General features: G+C 42.5%; 2 protein-coding genes across 5 annotated transcripts in view; both read right to left on the bottom strand.

Moving 5' to 3' along the window:
* Nucleotides 1-803, bottom strand: part of map3k22 (mitogen-activated protein kinase kinase kinase 22) — a 39,868-nt gene extending 39,065 nt beyond the window's left edge. Inside the window, 1 exon segment of the mRNA XM_034572187.1 lies at nt 412-803. The gene's annotated coding sequence lies outside the window, so the exon portion shown is untranslated.
* A 2,600-nt stretch (nt 804-3,403) lies between these two features.
* Nucleotides 3,404-18,716, bottom strand: dlec1 (DLEC1 cilia and flagella associated protein). 4 transcript variants are annotated; one of them, XM_034572849.1, is made up of 41 exons: nt 18,444-18,716; nt 17,533-17,617; nt 17,336-17,423; nt 15,738-15,928; nt 15,515-15,655; nt 15,272-15,425; nt 15,053-15,166; nt 14,784-14,962; nt 14,211-14,428; nt 13,486-13,570; nt 13,289-13,376; nt 12,827-13,000; nt 12,581-12,717; nt 12,391-12,483; nt 12,065-12,155; nt 11,808-11,970; nt 11,371-11,563; nt 11,157-11,233; nt 10,742-10,904; nt 10,553-10,649; nt 10,302-10,432; nt 10,036-10,188; nt 9,830-9,960; nt 9,461-9,611; nt 8,855-8,971; nt 8,593-8,714; nt 8,274-8,456; nt 8,121-8,188; nt 7,874-8,025; nt 7,666-7,781; nt 7,503-7,573; nt 6,789-7,009; nt 6,505-6,657; nt 6,293-6,415; nt 6,087-6,181; nt 5,837-5,924; nt 5,519-5,716; nt 5,259-5,420; nt 4,609-4,759; nt 3,702-3,816; nt 3,404-3,615 (listed from the first exon to the last, which is right to left on the bottom strand). In XM_034572849.1, exons 4-41 carry the CDS (start codon nt 15,828-15,830, stop codon nt 3,501-3,503), a joined length of 5,076 nt encoding a protein of 1,691 aa, XP_034428740.1. In that variant the 5' UTR covers nt 15,831-15,928; nt 17,336-17,423; nt 17,533-17,617; nt 18,444-18,716; the 3' UTR covers nt 3,404-3,500. The 4 variants fall into 4 exon arrangements, with proteins under 4 accessions (XP_034428740.1, XP_034428743.1, XP_034428742.1 ...); XM_034572852.1 differs by having other exon boundaries at nt 15,053-15,139; XM_034572851.1 differs by having other exon boundaries at nt 15,272-15,422.
* Nucleotides 18,717-20,648: the final 1,932 nt, after the last annotated feature.

Raw genomic sequence — 20,648 nt, 5'->3', positions numbered from 1 at the left:
TGGGACTAATAAAGAATTAACTTATCTTATCTTATCATATCATACCTTAAATAACCACTTAAAACCCTGTGCAAACCTTTATTCTAGCAATTAAATACAGATTTATTAAGAAAATCTCTGTATCTCCTGAGGACTAAAACAGGCGGTGATGTGCCTGAAGGTTTATTATGAATCCGATCATATGAAGAAAATCTATTTGGTCCAACTTTCCACTTGAGAGAAAGCTTCTCCAGTCAAAGTAAACACACAACGACAAAACTACAATTTAAACTACACACTAGTGAAGCAATACTAGATGCACGTGCACTTTAATGTGCTGGTATTTCAGTCAGGAAATAGAAAAGCAGTGTTGGCACAAAACAAATGAAGAAACAAAAAACAATCCAGACGTGTTGTTTTTTTTTGTTTTACCTTGTTATCTGTGTGACTCCATGTTGCTGTGGCTGCAATGTTAGTTTGATTGTCACAGAGGAAACAGGCTGGAAGAGGAAAAGAATCCCAACAGATGCAGAGCAACAAAAAAATGTTAAAAAAAAAAAAAAAATCTTCCCCCAAACAACACTGAGCTGGTTTATCCGGAAACTGAAGCGCAGGGATTACAAACGCAGCCTGACATCAAGGGATCAAAGCTTCTGCTCCACGAGGTGCAAGTAATCCACAGCTGCGCGTTTGTTTCGCGGGAGAACAAACTGCGAACGGTGGATGTGTTCGAGAGGAAAGTTTCTTCGTCTTCTTCTTCTTCCTCTTCCTCCTGCTCCCTCGTCTCCTCTCACACTGACACAGGAGCTGGTTCTCGCTGCTCTGATGTCAGCGGCAACGTGAGATCCAGGAAGTAGTGACGCGTTACCAAGGCAGCGGCGTCCACAGCGGAGCGAGCAGCGCCCCCGCGTGGGCACACGGAGCAAGTGCAGCAATCTGAGCCTGTTTATTCAAGCTAGGAGAAAAATGATGAATAATAATAATTCATTTATGTATTAATTTCTGAACAACAGTGTTTTAGAAAAGGAATCAATAAGCAAATTTAGCTTTTGGGCCTCAGAGATTAATTTTATTATAATTTTTTAGACACATTCATACGATGGCGATAGAGAGCTCAACACATGCAAATAGGAAAAAACACATGCAAATTAAGAAAACAACTTTATCAATTTGATGACATGTGCGCTGCAAAAAGTCACTACACGTGCAAATACAGAAACGTGCTGCTAACGGAAATGTTTCCAGGGGACCCCAAACAAAGTGATGAACCCGTCTGCAGTTCAATGCTTTGTGAAGTTCCATCACCACTGACGAGTGGCAGACTTCAATAACTTCAAGAGTGCGGAGACAGTATCAGCGCTGGCAGACGCCGTATTATCACCTTTTGAAACTCCCTCAGCTGTTATAAGTCACAAGTTCTGCTCAAACACATTCATTTAGCATTTTGTGTCCAGCTGCTGTGTGTGCAGCGCCTGATGATCAGTTCTCATTAGTGCACAGTAGTCGACAGACAGGAGCTCCTCTTGGTTCATGGCTCTTATGAAAAGGTAGCAGGGAAAAAGCCAAACGGATCAGTACCAAATCAAAACGAGCACTGAGAACATTTAATCTATTCACAGGGCCAAGGAGTCAGTAGAAACTTGGGCCTTGCCTGGGGGTTACACATCTGTAACATCTGGAGGCCCCAGTCACCCCAGGATTATGTTGTGTTAAATCAACCGGCACCACAAAGTGCAACAGTATCATAAGTCAGAGAAGGGAGACGGTCAATGAACCAAAATTGTAAATATTGTGCACTAATAACAAAGTCTCAGACGGTCCTGTCTCCTCTTCTCAGCGCATCAGACCCGACTGTCAGACTAACAAACGCTCTGCTGACCTTGGTCCCAGCAGGCCTCTCTGCAGATGACTCCACACTGCTCGGTTTTACTGTGATCACACATGCCCTTGCTCTGTGTAAGACGTATTGAGTGCAATGAATATCAATTGGACATTTGCATCCTTCTGTGGATTCACTAGCTTGTAGATGTCTGTACTGCTGAACTGGAGAGGAGCATCACAGGCAACGTGTGTGTGTGTGTGTGTGTGTGTGTGTGTGTGTGTGTGTGTGTGTGTGTGTGTGTGTGTGTGTGTGTGTGTGTGTGTGTGTCTTGTGGTTATTGCACCATCATCTCAGAAGAGCAGGATGTCTTTGCTGTCAAACCAATCAAACTGCTCTTCACAATAAGAGCAATGAGTTTTGTCATTTTTTTCTGCACTTCCATCATTGTTTTATCGTGATATTCGTCTAAATGACTGAAAATAAAAACTTCACGTCAACAACAAAGGCACCGATCAGCAACAGGGTCGGGGCCATTTAAGCATATTCATAGATTACAGACATGAAATGACAAAAGAAGGTGTAGAGTCACATTTCAGCCATTTTAACTGTAATAATAAAGAATATGGATTCAGTCATGTTGACAGGTGCTGGTTTGATGCACATCTGCAATTGAGGCTTTTTTTTGTCAATCCTCCATCCTGAGGGTCTGTTCTACATCACATGCTTTTTCTTTTTCATCTTTGCCCAAAGGAGCTTTTGGAAAAATCAATTCTCTCTTCACTGTAAACTGTGGTATTGACTTGTTGGAAATCGATGAAGCATTTGGCAGTCAGGTGAGCTCTGCAGGAAAAACTGAAAAATTTAGTTTTAACAGTAAATGATGGATTTCCTGTCGAACTGTGGGCAAACCTGGGATTCTCCACTGGGAGAAGAGGGGCCATAGCTCAGGGTCGTCCTCTCCACTGCCTGTCAGGTGATGGCAGAGGCAGAGGGGGTTTTTGTTAACAGTTACAGGAACAGCAGCTCAGTTCTTGGAAAAATACAAGGCTCATTTGATGAAAACGCTCCAATAAAATCCCTCGCTGCATCAATGATTAAACACACTTCATCTCCTGTAGTGTCCTGCTCTGAAAACTGTCTCTAGGGCACATCACATGGCGTCCATGTGATGTGATACCGGGACTGGAATACGAGCTGGAGATGACTTCGATTTCTGGATGGAAGCGGAAGACTAGAAATCCAGATTTGAAACGTCACTTAATGAAATATATTTGATGGTTATTTAAATATCGACTATGTCAAAAAAATGTCATTACACATCTATGATGCAGAGTTTATTATTCCGTCATTATTTACTCTTAGTTAACATGTTCTCTCTATATACATATATGTTAAATAGCAGGTGATTAAGTGTCTTGTGATGCGTAAAGATACAAATTTTAGTCACAGCAATTCAGTCCAGCTCTTGTCCTGTACACTGACTGTATATTAAGTCTCTGCATTTTAAGTTCTGCCTATATATTCCCATCATCTGGATAGACGAACGGTAACAATCATTTACTGATCATGAAAATAACTCACGTAAAATCAAGTGATGGAGACTCACATTTTCTTTTACTTTTTTTACAAAACGACAATAAATTTATTGATATCAGAAGAACAGGTTATGCAGCAGGTGGTGATTGTGTGACAGGAACATCTAGTTTGACGAGTATGCTTCATCAAATGACCCCGTGCCCTGGAGCTGCAGCGTGAGGGGGGTCTTCACCAGAGGAGACCGGATCAGCACCGTGGCTCTGAACTCTCTGTCCTCACTACAACAGACCATAAAGAGAAGACATCTTGTATTCTGGGATGATCACTGTGTAAACATAGTAATGTAACAGTGTTTGTTTGTTACCTGGGAGTGAAGCTGATCTGGAGACACTGTCTGCAGCTGCTGACATATTCCTTGGACCTGAGGAGCCCAAAGTCTGGTGTCACACTGAACACACACAGGTCCTCCTCATCTGACTCTACACACAGACACACACATTCAGTGAAACTCACAGACTTCACATGTAGGTTATAACAAATAGGTTAAAAGATCAGAATGTTTGTGTTACATCCTAGATATACGTTTCTTGGCAATATCATTATTATAGAATCATCAATAACACAGGGCAACTGTTTAAAGTTGAAACTCTCTTATTATTACCTCCATTAAAAGGTTATGTTTTCCCCCCGTCCATGAGTTTATTGGTTCGTTTCCCAGCAAGATTACACAAAAATAACAGAATGAAAAAATCAGGCCCATTTAGGGAACTGATAACAATGACTGTGTGTAATCTGGTGCTACGTGATTGAATTTAAAGGGACAGTTGGGCGTTGGCGGAGGTAAGCGCTCTATTGAGTGGTGTTCTAGTACTTCACTGGTTATGGTGAATATGAATAAGTGTCAGTCACCTTCCTACTGCTACAAAAACTAATGAGGCCAAATACAGTATGTGTAATATCTTAAATTCCAAAGTATGTGTAAAATCATTGCATATTTCTGCTAGGACATCCAATTAGACAAACTTAGACAATTCCCTCTGTGGCAGTTGGTATCAATAGAATTTGTTACCAGATTTCAGTAAAAAGTGAATCCTACAGTCATTCTTATGGGTGTCTCTCTCTTTTGTTCAATAGCCATCTAATTGATAGCCAGGCCTTAATTGGGCTTTAGTTATACGCTGGGTGTGAAACACGTCTTTTAAACGCTATATCGCTTGCTGGGCTCAAACAAACCCCAGAGCCAATGTAGAAGCTTATTGTTCGGTGCTTACCTAGAACTGATTTCCAATATGTGTGAGCTCCACAACAGTGGAGGTTTATTTCCCTTGTCTGCATCTGGCCCACGTAGCAGAACCCAAAGTTGATGCTCTGGGTGGACAGACGCAGAGCAGAAAGATCCAGAAATGCACAGAGAGGGACGGTCTGATCAGAGCAGAGAGGAAATATTATACAATTATCTACAAATGAATAAACAGTATTATTAATTTAAACTGTTGTCAGACTCTTTAACATCAGCATGTTGTAATGTAGCACTGTTTTTCATATCAAACACAACATAAATTACACAATATTTTTGCTTTCAATGACATAAACCAATTATATTATTCAATACGTGTATATATAAGTATATTATTGTAAAATTATACCTATCTTTATATGAAGGGCTTTAAGTAAAGATGGACGAAGTGTGTCCACTTCCTCCCACTATCCAGAAATAAAGCCAAAATATCCCCTGATACGAACACAGCCATCTTTTTATTTGTATTGCCTATTTTTTATTCTATTTCTACTTTCACTTGCTCTCTTGTCTACCTCATTTTGACTATCAGCTGCTGTAACATGTGAATTTCCTTGGCATGTGATCAATAAAGTTTAATCCCATTTTATCCCAATTCTCTTCAGATTCACTACAATGTTTGACCTGCAGGCTGTTGTTGCTGTAGTGAATCAGGAGGTTTTGCTGGAACCTCAGCTTCCTCGGCCCATTGGCATCGTGGATCAACGTCACCCCAGGAGGGACGTCCTCATCTGCCTGGTCCACATGGTCCAGAAGACACCGAGAGCAGTGGAACGCCACTTTCACCTAAAATCCACAGACAAGACATCACAAAACTCCTCTGTGCTACTACATCTGTATTCTACTCAGGCCATGAGCACCTCTGTTAATTTCCCTCATCGCACCTGCATGTTGTTTTGTGGTTGCAGCACCAGAGAACCACTGTCACCAGTCGGCGAGTTGCTGGAGCTGCTGGTCCTCACTCGAGGCTGTGGTCTGAGCACTGTGAACGGAGGCTGAGTTTCCAGCCTGAAGTGAAGCGGCGTCTCCAAGGGGTTTTTCAGATGGAGGCTCTTTGTGATATCAAATTCCTGCACTATCAGCTGTGGGACAAATCAATGCAGAAATCAGAAATACTGAACACCCCCTGGGACTAATACCTCATGTGTGAACCTCGAGTGTCAGAGCACAGTTAATGATTGTTGTAGATTTCTCAGACTGACCTCTCTCTCCGATAGTGCCCTCTGTAAATCACCTGTCGAGGCATGAAACTGCAGCACCCCGTCGTCTTTCTCCATCTCCACCACCAGCCTGCAGCCACAGGGAGCCGAGAGGAAGATATGCAACTTAATCGGACCACCTCTGAGCTGCTTTTTTGCCTAAGCTCAGCTGATTTTTTATTTAGGGAGCATAAATTGAGTGGGATGCATCTGGGGTTTGGGGAACATAAATATTGTGCTAGTAATTGCTCACACTGCGGGATTAACGGCTGCTAGAAGATCCATCCTGAGAGGCTCCAAATCCAAACCCTGAGCTCTTTCAACTTTACCCAGGACACAGGTAGCCGTCTGTGGACACACACACACACAACACAATAAAAGAGTTTGGGTGCATCAGTCTCCTTCCTTTTGCTTTTTCCAGGTTTTATTTCCGTAAAGCGTTTGTATCAAGCATGTTACCTTTGAGTCTAGACTCATGAAACCCAGAGCTAAGCCCACACATCTTGACTCACAAGCAGAACCAGAAAGAGTCAAAGGAGTGAAAGATACGTGGATTGTGCTGCTGCCCTTTGCTGGAATCACCTTTGAATGCACCACAAGAGGAAAAATACTGTTATTGTTCTGCTTCAGGGGTAAAATAAATATATGTCGCCATAATCTTACAAACATACGATTTGCTGAGGCGTGATGCAGTAGGGATAATCTGAGAGGTTGCCCATGTGAGGGCGGATGTGGACAGAGAAGAGGTTTTCTTTTGCAGGAAAGGGATAAAAACAGGCTTCATTTTCGTCACAGCCATCACTCATCTCCTCCTCCTCCGTGTCCTGAAATCAATCAGAGAATTTGAGCCAGTAAAAGAATAAAGCACACTTCTTACTGGTATTGTAGCAATAACAATTTCCCAGAGGTCAAATCGTAAAAATCTTGTTAGCTGTGAGGTCTTAAATGTGCTCACAGTCTGGCTCTGGAGGGAGGAGCTCGTTCCATCAGAGCCTGGAGTGCGAATCCTTTCCCGGCCTGTTTGAACGTTTCCATCAGAAAGTCTTAAGGCTCCACTCAACACCTCATTGCCGTCAGCGTCTTTGATTGGGAAGGCGTGTCCGCACTTCACCACAACGTCCACCAGTTGATGGTCGTTCTGATCGATGTTGTACGTCTCCCAGTCCATGCGAATGTCTGACAGAAAATAAGGATTTAGATTAGATAACTTTATTAAGCCCAAAAGCTAAGGTAGTAAAATACACAAGCTTTATACACTGACAGAAGAAAATTGTTTACCAGTGAAGAAAAACGACTTCAACTGGCAACACACAATGACATTTTGAAGTTGCTAAATCATTTTCTTATTCTTCTATTGATCAATTTATTCTGTCTGCTAAAAGCAAATACGAAAAAACTATTTTATGTGAAAATGTAACACATATCTCCAAAAACAGGAAATGTTAAAATCTTCTTGAATAAACCGAATCAGTTTAAGAATAAATCAATATTTTTGAGAATCTTCTAAATATTATTACTATGATTGCAGTTTATCTGCAGCCCCCCTGTCACCCTCAGAGGATAAGTGGTATAGATAATGGATGGATTACTGCTGTTAACCCAAATGACAGGATATATGGGGATTTCCTCTTACCCAGGATGTTTTATATATTATTATTATTATACTTACTATACATGGTGGGATTGTTGATGCGAAGAGAGCGGGAGACTGTGTCCCCTCCAGATACATGCATTCCAAACCTGACGAAGCAAAAGATTAAAGATATTTTACGTTGCTAAAATGATTTAAAGTTGTCGTCAAATATGCTCAATAAGGAGACAGTGGTACGGACTGTATGATTGGCCCTTGGTTTTGGTCGTCTGGTAGCGGGCCTGTAATCTGGAAGTAGAGTGGACATCCAGTCACTGTCATTTGTATTTGAATGAGCGTGGTCTCAAGGTCCCCCACCTGCAGGAGGAAAATACGATTTTAACATTGTTTACCAGCGCACATCAAAATTCGAGAATACATATGTGACAACTACTAAGAACTCATCATACTTTGCATATGAGATTGTCTCTGTATTCTCCCCACATGTCCGTGTAGGCTGTCACTTCCACAGTCTGGGTCTCAAACGGTCCCAGCGTGCCTGTGTTCGGCAACACAAAGAACGCTGCACCTTTTCCATGAGCCAGCAGGCTGCTCACAAACTCTGACGATGGGCAAATAAAAACAAATAATCGTAACTCCTTACTGCTTAATTCTCAAAGTATTCAGAAACAATAAGAGTAAAAAGTGAAATCATACCCTCATGTGCTTTTTCCTCCATGATTTTTGCTTGAATGGAGTGAAGCGGCTTCTTAACATATGCAAATCTGCAATTAAGATGCAGCCTGTGTCACATCGACAGCACAGTCACACTTTGATGCATTATTTATGTCAGAGAGTTACCTGCCTTACCTTTTCTCTTGCTGGTTATTTGGCTTGGAGGCATGGCAGCTGAAATACTCAGGCTCTATGGTGAAAGGAGCGGGGATGGCAGTTTGATTGGTCATCAGCAACTGCTTCGTGACAGGTCTCTTACAAACAACATCACCTCCGAAGTCGAGTATCGACGAGGGGCTTTTATCATCTGGGTTAGAGCTGAAAGCAAAGACCAGGGATCATATTTTGAGTGCTAATGAATCAGTCTGTGCGTTTGACTTGCTAAACACTTAATACACGAAGCTGCTTCAGCTGTTGGATGGTTGGCTGGAAGGTTTTAAGAAAATGTAACTACCCGACACTTGGCAGCGAGTACGTCACGCTGAGTTCCTTGATATTGGAAGCCGAGATGCCAAGAACAAGATAAGAGTTCATCCCCTGGACCTCACAGAGAGCAGCCATCTCAGTCAGCTCCAGCTGCGGGAGGATAAAACACCACATATCAAAACACTGAGAATAACAGTCTGTGACAGCAGAGCAAACACCGCAGCCTTCTCTCTCTTTGGTGTTAAAGCTTCGGTTGTGGTGACAGCTTGTGCTCTGCAACTGGTACTTACGTCTGTGTGAGAGGTAAAAGTCACTGTGACCTCTACGCTGGCATTAGGACCCAGAGAACCAGAGGAGGGGTCAAAAGAGGCTGAACACAGTGAAGCCTGTTTACCCTGCAGCTGAGCCTGGTGGAGAAAATGACAAGCAGTTATCGACAGATAATATTTATAGTTATTTATAATACAGTTTATGGTTTAACAGTAAAATAGCAAGCCTCCATTACATTTCTTTTTATGAGGGTTTGATAACAACATCTTAGAAATCATTAGCAGATAAAATATGTAGTTTTCTACTCCCAAAACAGTATCTGAGGTTTTTTCCAGTTAATGAGGGAGGGTTTCTTCTCTTGACAAAGTGCTTGCTCATTGTGGGAACTGTTGGGTTTCTCTATAAAGTTTAAGGTCCCTACCTTAGAATGTTATGATTCGGCACTTAAAATTGAATTGAATAACTTTTATTTTTATTCATTCATTTTTTTGCCATGGATTTTATGAAGCACCTTGTTTAGATAAGTGCTACACAAATAGTTAAATTGTTAAATACAAATAAGTTATTATTACTATTCTTCATATTGTATGTGGTGATAAAATCAATCAAAAAGTGGTGCAGCATACCATCCATTGAAAGTGTGCAGGCAGCAGGGTCTGGTTGAAAAGAGTGACAGCGGCCTTGGCAGGAACTCCAACGTAGAGCTCAGAGAGGAGCAGCTCACAGTTTAACAGACACACCTGAGGAGACTGCACATCTGCTCGCACTGACAGGTGACTGCAACACACAGGTGGTGTAACTTGTTAACAACAGATCACTGCCACTGAGTAATAACATCATTAATGCTCTGCAACGTTGTTGACGAAGGCTGCATCCCCCCAGCACAAATTCTTCAAGCTGCTTCGAAATACATTGGTCAGGTAATGAAACATCTACGGGTTCCTTACGATAAATCTAAAGGAGGAGATCTGAAAGTTTTAATTGTGCATCCTCACCATCCGGTTCCATTTTCCACCTCCAGCTCTAACTCTGTTTCAAACTGCTGACAGAAACGTGGCCTGAAGAGCACGTCCACACTGCAAGAGGCCAGGGGGGGCAGCACACCTCTGCATGGCTCCACTAACATCTAAGAACCAGAGGCAATTTGGAGTTTAGTGTCTTGCCCAAGAACACTTTGGAATTGTGCCTGTGCTGATTGTACCTGTGCGTCTTGCTGGTCATGTTGACTTCCCCCGATGGTCCAGGAGGCCTCAAGCTGGGAGGTGTTGGTGAGGAGGAGGCTGGTCTGCGTCTGCTCCCCGAGCTTCATGAGCCCAAAGTCCACACTGGGCACACCCACGGTCACTGTGGGACCCTATCCAAAATCAAATGATGAGCATAGAGAGGTCAGAGTTCACAGACGAACAAACTCTTATTGTGAAACCTGAAGTACAGTCATTTGATGAAGGTGTTCAGGTTTACTCTTACCTTGAAGGAGACTTCCACAGGCAGTGTGATTGGCTCATGTCGGTGCTCTATGTGGCAAACCAGACTGGTCACGACCCTCTCCGGTTTCCCTCCAGTCACAATTAAATCCAAATCAAAGCACTCGTTCTGCTCTGTACACAAATCCGTCGATAAAAGAATAAATCAAACAATATGAAATGTTGTTTACAGATTACAATGTGCATGGGAAGGGAATATTAATCTATCATATTACATTGTATCAAGTGACACACCTATTCGGCCAGTAGAGGGCTCTACTTCTATTATGTGGCTGCTACTGTTCAACCTTTCCCACTGAAAACAGATGAAGGTCTTGCTGTGGTTCCACAACTGAAACACACAATACATTGAAAACATTATCCATCACAGTTTTACCAGAGAATAGATACAGAAATCAAACATGTGACCGTGATTTGAACAACCTTAAACGGCCTCTGGGTGGTGGTGCAAATAAAAATCTCTCCAGGGATCACGACAGCGTAGGGATCCAGCAGGACCTGGTACGGCTCCGTTGACCCCTTGACCTCTATCTCCATGACGATGACATCGTTCACCTTGGAGCCAGTGCGCACAGGCTGGAGGATACTAGATTTCCCCCACACACACACACACACACAGAGACACAAACCCACGCATAGATAGAAGAAAAGTAAGTCTGCTGTAAAGAACATCACAAGAAAGCTAAAAGAGATTCCATTAAACTGCGACACTGATGCAGAGAAAGGAGCAGATCCAGGATGTGTTCATATATGTGCTCTACTGAGTGCCCTTTTTGTTGTTACATAATGAAAATCACAGGACACTGACTTCTACCACTGCACATGTAAAGAACTTTACCTATTTTCACAGGGCTGTGGTGGCAGCTGTGGGACATCTCTCAAGACCAAGTGACAGACACTGTGGTAGTCCTTCAACTGAAGAAAACACAAGGATTTAAATAAATATATATGACAGAAAAAAGGTTACATAAAATCCATTCGCTCAGCATTACTTGTGACATAAAAGTCCTCTGATTCTCTTGATTCTGTAACGGTTTATATGTCTTTTCTACCTCTTTGGGACAGAACGTAAACAGGAACTCTTGGTCCTGGCAGGGGGCCAGAAGGCCTGTGAGAGGGCTGACACTGAAAGCATCATCTGTGGCCAGTTGGAACTGGATATGGGAAGGCAGAGGGGTTTCCCCTGGAAGCAGAGGGTGGAGGTTGGGCTTCATGATCTGCCAGTGGAAAGGCAGCTCCACGTGGCTTCATCCCGAGAGAGAGGGAGAGAGAGAGAGAGAGATGAGAAAATCCCTTTTTACACAGGGTCAGTGACAGTTACTTAGTATTTAGCTTCTTATTCAAGGACACTTCAACTATATGATTGCTACTGTGGCCTAAAAGGGCACAGATGTGTTTATTTGTTGAGGAGAGGCATTACAATTGAAAAATTAAAAAAAATACAATACTCTTTGAGCTATTTCATGATATATGAAGGTGTGAAGCTTACACATTGTTCCTAACGATGATTTTTTTATGCTGCACGGAGTGAGGGTTGCATGAGCTGAAACGGACGAAGTGCTCTGCAGTGAGGTCGTGCACTTCCCCGATTACGAGACGCTCCTTCTCCCCAGACACGGACACAAGCTCGAGAGCGATCATCTGCCCTTCACCTGGAAAACAAACACAATTTATATCCTACTTAACCTGACAATGGAGGAGTTTTAAATCATCGCTACAGCTCTTAGAAACTCCGAAGAGATTCACCTTCGATGGAGATGTCTTTCACCTGGCAGTTGTCACAGACGACTGTGAAAACCTGACAGCACTTGTCAGCAGTGATAGGGAAGAAAACCACCTGCAAACACACACATACTGTATATGATGCTGCACAAATCTGAAACACACTGAGAGCTGCTAAGAAGTGAAATTTGTGTCTCAAAAGTGGGAAGTATACTCAAACTGGTCCCACTGTATCTCAAGTATACGTAAAATCTAAATGGATAGAGCTGATACTATATGAAATTTGATTCCAGTAAAATTGACCATGTTTGGGAATTATTGCAGATACATTTTACAGTTCCTCCTCTCACCTCCACTACTGTGGCCTCTCCAGGCTGCAGCACAAAAAGAGACGGGCTGATTGCAAAGGGTGGCTGCTCACAAAAGTATTTTCTGGCCACAGCCTAAATGAAAAGAAAAGTGAGAACCTGTCAAACACACGAGAATTCTACTTTTCACAATAAAAGCTTCCGAAACAGTTATTATGAGTCAGATTTCTACCCTGAGGTTTGAGGCTGGCCACTGGTCCTTTGGAATGACGCAGAACGTCCCAGCGCTGAGACCAATGTTCCGGCACAGAAACTCAACAAATTTCACTCCACCAATCAGACAGTAGCCACAGTCCAGAATTCTTGGTACTGCATGATAATAAGGGGAAAATATATCAACAATCTATGGCAAAAGAAAGTATACTAATGAACAAACATACTGTAACAGGTTAGGTTGGCAGATAGTAATGAGACCTACAGGTGAGTATTGGAGGGGGTCGCTTGGCGGCGATGGGCACCACCAGCAGGGTCTCCACATGGCTCTCCACCAATATGAAGTCCTCATAGTCTGCCAGGGAGTCTGGAGCGAACTGCACCGTGTACTTACAGCTCATCCCGGGGGCAACAACACCACCCTCACCAGGGAATCGCCCTGTCAAAACATACGTGAAAATCTCTCTTTCCTTGCAATGAATCAGTGCAACTCTACATTCACTTTGCAATTTATCTTCCTGTCATCTGTGTTTGTTACAGCAGGTGGTGCTAGTGTTTACATGTATGGGATTACACCAGCAACAATAACGCCCAAAATGTTTAGCTGCATGTCTGACATTCCTTTTTGATACCATCACTGATTCTTGATATATTTGATGACTTCCTCAGAAAGAGGAGGGCCCCAGAAGGCTGTATTATCCATACAGAGCAATAAGGAAGCACTCACCCAGGCCAATAGAGAAGTAAGGAGTGGTAGGTGGGTTGACTCGGATATGACGGCTTGAGGAAGTCAAGTTTTTCAGCTCCAGTGTTGTCTAAGGCAGGACAGGACAGAGAGTGTTACTGTGCATCGTGTCACAGTAAAAGATGCTGATCAGCCGTCTTGAAACTGAACCTGTGTTGTGTACGGTCACTGAGACACACCTCGTAAACATGTCCCACACTGTAGTCAGTAAAAAGCACCACCGAAGGATTTGCCAGGAAGACTTGTACGGGGTCATCAGTTGAGCTTTAAGACAGGAAGAGCACAGACACAGCAACACATGAGCATTTTGGCTGTCTCACAGGAAGCGGCGAGCACGGTGACAAGCTGCCGGCACAAAACCCTTCAAAACCGCAGAGCAACTATTTCTACATTTTCCAAATTGACCTTGTGTTCGAACGAATTGCTGGAATAAAAGGACTGAAACATTATCAAAGCCTGCATCTGCCTGCAGCCAACCTGCATAACCACTGAGGCATGAAACCACTGTGTGCATTTGAGGTATAAATGAAAACACATATAAACCAACAACAAACTGATATTAAACACCTACAGTAAAAACCAACTCATCCGGCATATGAACAGTCAAATGACAGTTTCAGAGTTACCACACACTCACAATACAAAGGACAAGTGGTCCCCCAGCTGTCCCTGTTGTTGGTAGTGAACAACAGCGTTTGTATACACAAGCAAAATATGAGGTGGACAGTTGTCTGCACGGTCAAAGGGCACTTGTGTTTTTATCGTCTGACCTACGTTCATTGTATTTCATCAACTATAACCCATACATGATTTTAATGTGGCCCACTATGTAAATACCTGGCCTTGTAACAAAACAATGAGCATTTACTGTAAACTGATATCATCATCAGCACATTCTGGGTACCTTTGTTCCCTCATCCCTTTACTCCCACGCTCCCTCTTCACCACTCTGCTACTGGGCTGGATGAGGGACATGCCGCCCTGCTGAGCGTTCGGGGGAAGGAAGTGAGGATTTCGAAGGAAGCTGTGTCGATCTTTCAGCCTCTTGAGCTCATCCCTCACCTCCGCCTTCTCTTTCGCGCTTGGCTTCCACTTCGGGCTGGGTTTGGACTGATTCGGCTTCTGAAACACACAGAATGTTGTGAACATAATTGAATGATGCTTTGTAATGTAAATACAGCTCCCTCCTTCCCAGAGGAACTCGGGCTTGCCAGATCAGAGTTTTCTGTTGCGTGAATTCTCAGAACTCAGAGGAAATCCTATTGATAATGTAATTTTTACATCCTCTAATGCCCTTGATGTATCCTCCAATTGTTTAATCCTTTTTTGTTTATTTCTCTATTTCAATGTATTCTTCTTTTTTTTTTGTAAATCACTTTTAGAGAAAAATCTCAGTATATATTCATAAATTATTAGTGCTTGAAGTATTGAAGTATTACTCTTTTCAGCTCTGACTGATTGACTGCTGACTCCTCACCTCACTGGGAGTATTCTCGCTCTTTGGTGTTTCTAAGCTGGACTCAAACGTCAGGCTGAGGTCTGAATCATTCAACACAGTCTTTTCTGGACTGGGAATGAGTGTATAACCATCGTCCTGTGGCTCCTTGGACAAGTGCATGGTGTAGGCGATGGTGGGCTTGGCAGGATTCAATTTTACTGACAAGAAACAGGATGAGAGAAACACTGAGGTGAAAAAGCACGAGTCATTAATAATTTAAGATGGGTCCAAAAGAGAGGGTCAGGTACCTGGTGGTGGTGGTCCGACCCGTGGTGTTTGTGTGGGTAAGTAGTCCCGGGGGGAAATCAGGTTGTGCCTTTCGAGGAGATCACTGTCTACACACCAGGAAAAGGCTGATTTGACTGAAATAAAGAATTGACCGAGTATATTTATCTTTGTAATCAATAATAAACAAGATAACTGTGCAGAAATATAATACATCAATTACTAAAATCATAACGTCTGACCTGTAAAGATGCCCTCTTGATCACAAACGTCCCCTGGATTTATTCTCTTGTAGGCCTGGCTTTCTATGGCTATAGCTTGATTTCTGGCGTGAATTATGTGACTCTCCAACATGTCTGCCTCTTGTATACAGCGGCTGTATTCAGAATTAGCCTGCTGTGTGATTTAAAAAAACACATAAAACTATAATAATCATTTATCCATTGACTCTGAATATTATGGTTGTAATGACAGTGTGAGGTCACCTGCTGCAGCTCCTCCACATATTTGTCATGGGAGCTGCTCCAACCACTGTCTTTCTTGATGAGGTCATTCAAAGAGTCTGTCCCAAAGATGTCTTGCGTGTAAAGGTCTTTGAAAGTGTTTGCCAATATATGGGAAATATCCTGAAATTCCAATAATGAAGTAGCTTCATGTTAGCAGCTGTTAGCATGAAGTTAAGAGTGAAAAGGCCACTGTTCATCGTACCTGTGATTCTCCTGAGGCGGGTCTATGGTTCCTCAAACCTGTGACAACTGTTGAGTGTTGTCTCGTCTCCGGTTCTTCCACAGCAGCTGCCATCGAGGCCAAGGCTTAAGCTAACTGTCACTAGCTTAATGACTTAGTGTTCGCAGGGTGGACGCGCAAGAAGTGAAGCTATGAGCTCGTAAAGTTAACGTCTGAAATATAATGCGTTAACAAGATACAATAAATTACTAAGGCTGCGAAGCAGCACTGTATGGTCCTGAGTATTTGCGATCTCGGGACCTGATGCTGCTTACTTTCTTTTGACATTAGGTGGTGCTATCACTATCTACATACACTGTATGTCTGTTCAGGTCAAAAACACTTGTTTCTCTTCAGATTGTATAGATATTCCACCTTTGCAACAGTCTAAGACATCAAAGTAATCTTACCACTGACACTGACATTAAAACAAACTGACAACAAGGAATTATTTGCTTAATGAATCCTTTGAAGTGTTCTTTTATATAAAGCCTGGGTGGGCAAATAACAAGTGTTATTCTTTCAGCTTAACATATTCAGAGTGATTACCTGAACAACTAAACTCAACAGTGCAGTAGATTGAGGAAAAGACCATAATGGCACAGGAGATGAATGACCAACAGCTGATCAATTTTCCGCTGTACCTTGCAGAACTGAGGGCAAAAGAGAATAAAGATAAAAGCAGATAAGAACTGCAGATGATGAAAGAAATGTTCATTTTGTACAATGACAACATGCGCCAAGTAAAATTGTGCAAGAGAAACCAACTGAACATACTTGAAAGCTGTTGTTACACACATGTAGTTAAAGGGACATGAACTGAAGTTACAGCATTTTCGTGTGTCATGGCGACTCGTTGAAACTCGACGCCACGCCACTGACATGGTGTTTGACGAAAACTCATAGTTTCCATATGACTTCATTATCAATGTCTTGAGGCCTTTATGACAAAGGTTGACATGGTTGCGGTCAATGGACGAGGAGGAGTACATCAAAGTGTAAGATGTGCAAAAAACGTCTTACACTTTGATGTACTCCTCCTTGTTTTCCTGTTGCCACCAGGGGGCGCTGTGATTTTAAGTAATGATTTCTGTGTAGATGTCATCAGGCCAGGATTATTGTCAAACCTGTCTAGTTTGGAGTAGATTGGACCATGTATGTCCGAGATACAACAACCTCGTGTTTTGATGGCGACTCATCAAAATTTTACACCTACTCCACGGTCACACCGTGTGACGAAAACTCTAAAACGAGGTCGTTTTAGTCTCCATGTTGTAAGATGACACTCACTGATTTGTGAGAGTTAGAGATCGATGTTAAATATATCTTTCTCAAAGATTGTTTCTGTCAAGTCGTCAAAAGCGCAAGATGGCGGCACCGATATCGAGGATACTTCAGCTTTTTTTTGGACTGGAGGAAGTGGAGAATCATTGTCCATCTATATTTACAGTCTATGGTGAAAACTCTGACATTCCTTTTTGATACCATCACTGATTCTTGATATATTTGATGACTTCCTCACAAAGGGGAGGGCCCCAGAAGGCTGTATTATCCATACAGAGCAATAAGGAAGCACTCACCCAGGCCAATAGAGAAGTAAGGAGTGGTAGGTGGGATGACTCGGATATGACGGCCTGAGGAAGTCAAGTTTTTCAGCTCCAGTGTTGTCTAAGGCAGGACAGGACAGAGAGTGTTACTGTGCATCGTGTCACAGTAAAAGATGCTGATCAGCCGTCTTGAAACTGAACCTGTGTTGTGTACGGTCACTGAGACACACCTCGTAAACATGTCCCACACTGTAGTCAGTAAAAAGCACCACCGAAGGATTTGCCAGGAAGACTTGTACGGGGTCATCAGTTGAGCTTTAAGACAGGAAGAGCACAGACACAGCAACACATGAGCAATTTGGCTGTCTCACAGGAAGCGGCGAGCACGGTGACAAGCTGCCGGCACAAAACCCTTCAAAACCGCACAGCAACTATTTCTACATTTTCCAAATTGACCTTGTGTTCGAAAACGAATGCTGGAATAAAAGGCCTGAAACATTATTAAAGCCTGCATCTGCCTGCAGCCAACCTGCATAACCACTGAGTCTTCCTGTTGACCCATAATACCCACACCCATGTACGCTGTGTGGATTAGAGGTATAAGTGAAAACACAGCCATGACACAACATATAAACCAACAACAAACTGATATTAAACACCTACAGCAAAAATCAACTCATCCATATGTGCGGTTAACTTAATCTCAATCATATATTTCACAAAGAAGGACAGTTAGATATTCAAATTACAATTATAAGTTACGACACACTCACAAAACAAAAGGACAAGTAGTCCCCCAGCTGTCCCTGTTGTTGATAGTGGACAACAGTTGTCTGCACTGAGGCAAAGGGCACTTGTGTTTTAATCTTCTGACCCTCGCTCATTGTGTTTCATCAACTATAACCCATACATGATTTTTTAATGTGACCCACTATGTTAATACCCCAGCAAACAATGAGCCTTTACTGTAAACTGACATCAGCACATTCCGGGTACCTTTGTCCCCTCATCCCTTTCCTCCCACGTCCCCTCTTCACCACTCGGCTGGATGAGGGACAGGCGGTGCGTTCCGGGGGGGAAGCTTCATGTTACCAGCTGTTAGCATGAAGTTAAGAGTGAAAAGGGTCAGTGTTTACCGTACCTGTTATCCTCCTGAAGCGGCTCTATGGCTGCTCACACACGGGTCACCTGTCGAGTCACCTGTCGTCTCCCCGGTTCTTCCACAGCAAGCTGTCATTGAGGCTAAAAGCTGAAGCTAACTGTCACTAGCTTCACGACTCAGCGTTCGCAGGGTGGACGCGCAAGAAGTGAAGCTATGAGCTCGTAAAGTTAACGTCTAGAATATGGCGCGTTAACAAGACGCAATAAATTATTAAAAGACGCAGCTACAACTTCAGGTACCTGAGTTCCTCCTGCCTGTTGCCTGTCAGCCATCTTTGTGTACAGGGGGTTGCCATAGCGACAGGCACACATGGGGCGAGGGTTCCCCCTACAGGCGAGAAAGAAATTGCATAAATCGCAACTAACTTATTTTACGTAATTTTATTAGTTTTTTCATTCTTTCAAATATATTCAAAACAGACAGACATTAAAATACCTAACAGTAAACCGTACATTATACGTTTTTGTCTTAACACTGTTTATTTCATTTATTTTTTGTTTCGGTGGGGATGAGGGCTTATTTTATTTGAGAGATTATTCTGATCTTATATTTGCAATAAATAGGCCAAATATATCAAGTACATATTCCCCTTAAAATTGACTGAAGCTAAACATATATATATATAAATCTTCATGAATTTAAATATTACGCAATAGTTATTGAGTAATCTTGAGGAAAATGATGGAGGCAATTTAGTTTAATCCATAAATATTACACAATACACTTTCTGATGCAACTTAAAGGCCACATTACAGACCATAATCAGTACAAGACAGGGACAAGTTGACAATGTATTTATTTATTTTGTATTCATAGTCATCAGAAAATCATACCTAACACGTGTCTTTCATTTAAGTAAGAGGAGAGAATATTGTCTCTGGACTAAACCAAAATCAGTTTAGTAAACAATCATTAATTTGTCTGACAAATTCTTTATTGAAGGTGCAGTAATAGATCACCAGTTCTAAAACTTTTAATTAATTTCCCATTCAGCTTTGACATTCAGCTGACACGTTCTACGTGAGCCAGACAACCAGGAGAACAGATGCAACATGTTTATTAAACAATCACACCCGCATTCTGTGCCGTCATACAAGGTGTGGCATTGTCACTATTACCTTTGGAACCTTCCATTAACTCATCTAGTTAGAATAGAATAGCGCAGTAGTGCAGACGTACCAACAGATACTAAGGTCAGGTGAGCCGAGCTGGTTTCACAATACTCTGTCATGCAAATAATTTTCAAAGCATCATAGAACCCAACCAAAGCATTTGCCTGAGGCCTCAGGCGGATAGGAAACATCATTGTCAAAAGTTTTGATTTAGGAGGTCAAGATTCCAAAAAACCTGACTGTGGGGATCGGCTCATGTGGTGCTTCAGTGGGATTCTCAAAGAGGCGATTGTTGTGCTGGGCTTTGTGGCTCCTCGTGGTATCGTCAGAAGAAAGCAGTTTTTCCGCAAGACTTGCCCCAGCACCAGAGTTCATGGGACAGAAGAGGCTGGCCGACGCTGATAATCACAAAGAGGGATCTGTCTCGACCCTCAGATATGACAGTCACAATGAAGAGGACCAATGCACAAACACTATTCTGCACTTTCAAGGTTTTCTGATCAGTGACACCAGGTCACCGGTTTGGTGTTCACAAGAGGTGGGAATTGTCAAGATAACTAACACCCTCTCTGTTCAACTGTGATTTTGTTTATTTAGCACATATTTCTGGGCTTGAAATAACAAGCCATTCCCTCATATGTCTGTTACGAATCTGTGGTTTCAGCTGCTGTCATCAGGCCTACATCCTGTAAAGACCTCACGTATTACAGGAACAAACACAAACATGGCGTGATCTGGAGTGATGATAGTCCCAACATGAAGTGTGTGCTGTCACAAGGTAAAGGGACGAGGCATGAACACGCGTCACACTGTAAATGGCAGGTCTGTACGAGACATGGGGCAACACCCTGAATAAATCAAAACCACCCTTGAGGTGCCAGAATACCACGAACCATTACACAACAACATCGGTTTAATGCATATATATATAGAACATGCCATTACAACTGATTATTATCAATGTTAGGTCCTTGTGAGTGTGTTTATTTTTAGTCTGTGTCGCTTGAACTCAATCCAAAGCTTTAGTTTTCACTGGCTGCTGAATGAAGTCATACGAGAACACACATTGTTG

The sequence above is a fragment of the Hippoglossus hippoglossus genome, chromosome 20 (genome assembly GCF_009819705.1).
Source record: "Hippoglossus hippoglossus isolate fHipHip1 chromosome 20, fHipHip1.pri, whole genome shotgun sequence".
Lineage (NCBI taxonomy): Eukaryota > Metazoa > Chordata > Actinopteri > Pleuronectiformes > Pleuronectidae > Hippoglossus > Hippoglossus hippoglossus.
The sequence above is the reverse complement of the archived record's forward strand: the minus strand, read 5'-3'. Positions and strand labels throughout refer to the sequence as shown.